Source organism: Hevea brasiliensis, chromosome 13, assembly GCF_030052815.1.
Source record: "Hevea brasiliensis isolate MT/VB/25A 57/8 chromosome 13, ASM3005281v1, whole genome shotgun sequence".
Lineage (NCBI taxonomy): Eukaryota > Viridiplantae > Streptophyta > Magnoliopsida > Malpighiales > Euphorbiaceae > Hevea > Hevea brasiliensis.
This window is the reverse complement of record NC_079505.1, coordinates 69,705,814-69,709,826: the sequence shown is the minus strand read 5'-3', so window position 1 is coordinate 69,709,826 and position 4,013 is coordinate 69,705,814. Positions and strand designations below refer to the sequence as shown.

The window sequence follows — 4,013 nt, the reverse complement described above, 5'->3', positions numbered from 1 at the left end:
ATTTAAACATAAGTAATGGATGAGCGCTTTTGATTTTCTATTTTTATTTTTTAAAAATATAATAAAATAATTTTAATTTTAAATTAAAAATATAATTATAAAATTATCTGTGCATATCCAAATAGCCTAAAAAAATTATAAAATCAATTAAAAAAAATAAAAAAAATCAGATTAAAAAAAAAAGGGAAATAAAAAGGCGCACAGCTGTTGATAAGTAAGGAGTGCGGGACTTTGGCGTAACAATAGGATTTGATTTGGAGGTTTAGCCTTGTAGGGCCTTAGGCGGTCGACGACTTCTCCGTCTGAACTTTGGATTTCCTTACTTTTTAGGGTTTAATAAAAAGCATAAATTGTTGCCCTCTTCAATTTGGCGGCTAGGGTTTTATTTCCGTTTTCCAGTTGTTATAGGTTTTCCATTTGGACATAAATATATATTTGTGCAAAGTTTTAAGCTTTGATCACTTTCTTATTGGTTCAAGTAGAGGGTATTTTTTGTTCTCTTGATCTTCCCAAATTAATCTTGTTTTAGGCCAAAACTCTCATCTGGGTATTCTTCAATTACTCCAAATCCTTTATCATTACTTCTTTCCTGTAAGTTCAAATTCTCTAATTTTTTTTGTTCAATTTTGTTTTGGTTTTAACCCGAATATCATTCTGGGTATTGCTTTCGATTTCAATCTGGTTTTGTTTGTTGATTTAGTACGATAAGAATAAGAAAGCAGATTATCGTTTTTAAATATCTGGGTTTTTGGAATCACAATCTGCATGTTCTTTGGTCATTGTGTAATTGTGGTTTATTGATTTTTTAGATTGCGTTATACATTGATCTGGATTAGGTTATTGATTCCAGTATTTTAAGATCGAGTAGATAATTTGTTTCAATTTCAGTTCTTGAAATATACCAACACATCATCATGAGTTATCCCGACTCTCGACCTCCTTATATGTCAACACAGCTTCCATATCAACCAGGCAATGATGCCATTGGTGTCTGGCCTCAATTCCCTACAAACAGCAACGAGCAATTTGACTTGCATTCACAGTTTGAACAGCACCAATCCCCTTACAAAAGAACAAGAATCTCTGAGGATAGCAGCAGCCAATCCGTGAATTTTAGGATGCCCCTGCCAAACAACCCCCCTGTCAATAAAGGAACAACAAGCATCTTCTTTAAGACCAGAATGTGTGCAAAATTTAGGACTGGTAATTGTAGGAATGGTGAGAATTGCAACTTTGCTCATGGTATGCAAGATTTGAGGCAGCCCCCACCCAATTGGCAAGAACTTGTAGGTGTAGGTGTACGTGGTGAAGAGGATAGATCAGCAGGGAACTGGGATGATGATCAAAGGATAATTCACAAGATGAAGCTATGCAAGAAGTTTTATAATGGAGAGGAGTGCCCTTATGGGGAAAGTTGTAATTTTCTTCACGAGGATCCATCAAAGTTTAGGGATGATGCAAGGAGGTCTAGGGAGAGTTCTGCAATAAGTATTGGGACTACTGGGCAGCCAGTGATACACGGAATTGGTAGGTTGAATACAACTGAAGTCAATAAGCCTATCAATAACGCTGGTTCAGATGCTACTCGTGCGAATATGAAGCCTGTGTATTGGAAGACAAAGTTGTGCACTAAGTGGGAGACTACAGGTCAATGCCCCTTCGGCGAGAAATGTCACTTTGCTCATGGACAAGCTGGTATGTGCTGTTGGTTAAATTCACGAATTCTTCAATATGCATTGTTATTTGCTCTCCTTCTCGCAACTCTTACTCATCTTGCTAGGCCAAGAAGTTTAATTGGTAGAAGGGGACTATCAAATCAAGGGAAAATTTTGGAATAGATATTATTATAAATTGAACGTGCTTCATATCATGCATTCTTTGGATGAATTGTTATAAAATGAAAAATCTGGTGAATTTCGAATTATAATCCAGCACTACCATTTGTTGAAACAACCCTGGTGGGGTGATGGTACAAGGAAGGGGGGGGGGGGGGGGGGGGGGGGCGGCGGGGTGGTGCGGCGCGGGGCATTGTTGGCATTTAATGGCTTCTATATATACATTATATATGTAGTTGGTTTTGTGTGTATGGTTTTCCATTTGCATTACTAGGCATGATCTGCTTTTAGTTTGGTGTCTATGAAGTTGTTTCCAATTTTAGTTTTATTACAAAATTGCAGCGTGGATGATATGCCAACCCCCACTGGCGGATTTGGCATGGGGACAGTGGGGGTAATTGTGCAAAGTTTTTGTACTTATAAATTTATCTCATTCAATTGCTTCTCTTTGCCCTCACTCAATAATCTACTTTACTTCAACTTAACTAAATATTAATTATCACATTTATAATTTTATATGAACGTTTAGGTTTCTCTGCCATGAACATTATAAAAAAGTCTATTACTCTATTGTATGTGAAATGAGTGGTTGAATGATTCTATGCTTGCTTATATAGAAAAATAAGTTTTTTATAGTATAGATAATGAGAAAATTATACAATTATTCAAGAAATGAAAACATGTTTTGAACAGTTGTAATTTTTATAATAATATGTCATAATTTATTCTAAATTTTACTTGTATGCATATACAATTATTTTTATTTATATAAATATATATATGCATGTGCACATTGACCTCATTTACAAAATTTTCTGGATCCAACCCTGCCTCCTCCCAAGATATAAGTATGCAATATAGGAAATGTGAAATAATTGTGTTCATTTAGCCTTCTCATTATGTTCTTTCATTAATTTGAAATTTAAACATTTACCCATGACCGCTCTTCCCCACTCCTTTTCCTACTGCTGGTCCAGGTATATACAATTAAATGTCAAAAAAGGGTGAAAAAGATTTTGAATTCGGTGCATTACGTTTGGCCCTTTCTGGATTGGTTGTGGATTACAGTTGACTTTTGTCGTACTACTTTCCCACTGAAAATGAGCTAGCATTCCTTTTTCCTTTGTTCTCCTCCTCTCTCTTTCTCCCTCATTTGTATGCATGACCGTGTCTATGTAGAAGGAAATATGAAAAAGTAACAAGTGTTATAATAAGTCGATCAACTTATAGAATTTAGAACCTTTTGGAAGTGGTTCTGAATAAAGCTTAATCGTTATTCTTACACATCTTCTCCCCTGAAAATGGGTTTGCTCTTTTAAGGAGATAAAAAAGGATGCATAAAATAGTTTGGTGCATAATTATTTATTAATTATTACTATTTACTAAAATAAACCTTTTATTGATGTCAGAGTTGCAAGTTCCTGGTGGACGCGTCGAAGGGGAAGCAGGGAATGCTGGCTCCATTTTGACCAAACCACCACCTATTATTGGTAATCATGTATCTCCAATTATGACTGCAAGTGTGCCTAATTTTATTGAAGAAGGGCAGAGTAAGAAATGCTTGTTGAAGTGGAAAAGAGCCAAGAAAATAAATCTCATCTACGGTGACTGGCTTGATGATCTCCCAATAGTGCATAATTTGACAAACCAAGTGAAGAGTTGAGCTCAAATTTGAAATTGTTGCCTTGTAATTATTGACATCTGCTTCTAAATCTAAAAAATTTTGGTCTCTAGGATGTTTTTAAGTCGTTGTGAGGGCAGGGGGATGAAGAAATGTGTTATCGGCCCTCTTTTTTCAAAGACACTGCTTTGATTCATAGGTCTTTAACCTAGGTTCTTCCCTACCCCCCACCCTTATTTCCATTGTTTCTATTCTATTCATGGAGGAAATTGGAGATGTATGTATGCACTAGTTATTGTTTCTTAATGAGAACGAAATTAATAAAGTCTTCTAGCAGCAAATGTTAATGAAATTGTCCAATTATTATTTATTTAGTTTCTCTATTTATAATTTGTTGCTTGATATCAAAGAGCCAATAGCCCAGGATCAGCATGTTCAGAGGGTCAATCCATCGTTTGATTTCTCCATTTTTATTTCCTGAAAGAAAAACATGTGTTTACTCCTCATCTAAGAACTAAAATTCCAATATACTAAACGAAAAAACGATAAAGATCAAT

At 35.3% G+C, this 4,013-nt stretch overlaps 1 protein-coding gene across 1 annotated transcript; it reads left to right on the top strand.

The window, feature by feature from the left end:
- The first annotated feature begins 219 nt into the window (after positions 1-219).
- Positions 220-3,808, top strand: LOC110642933 (zinc finger CCCH domain-containing protein 39). The gene is made up of 3 exons (XM_058132158.1): positions 220-591; positions 889-1,695; positions 3,245-3,808. The coding sequence occupies exons 2-3, from the start codon at positions 915-917 to the stop codon at positions 3,496-3,498; spliced, it is 1,035 nt and encodes a 344-aa protein (XP_057988141.1). The 5' UTR covers positions 220-591; positions 889-914; the 3' UTR covers positions 3,499-3,808.
- The last annotated feature ends 205 nt before the right edge of the window (positions 3,809-4,013 follow it).

Excerpts from the sequence above, each read along its gene's own strand:
- LOC110642933 (XM_058132158.1), top strand. The coding sequence starts at position 915 with ATGAGTTATCCCGACTCTCGACCTCCTTATATGTCAACACAGCTTCCA. Across the intron at positions 1,696-3,244 it reads CTTTGCTCATGGACAAGCTG|AGTTGCAAGTTCCTGGTGGA; the intron begins GTATGTGCTGTT and ends TATTGATGTCAG.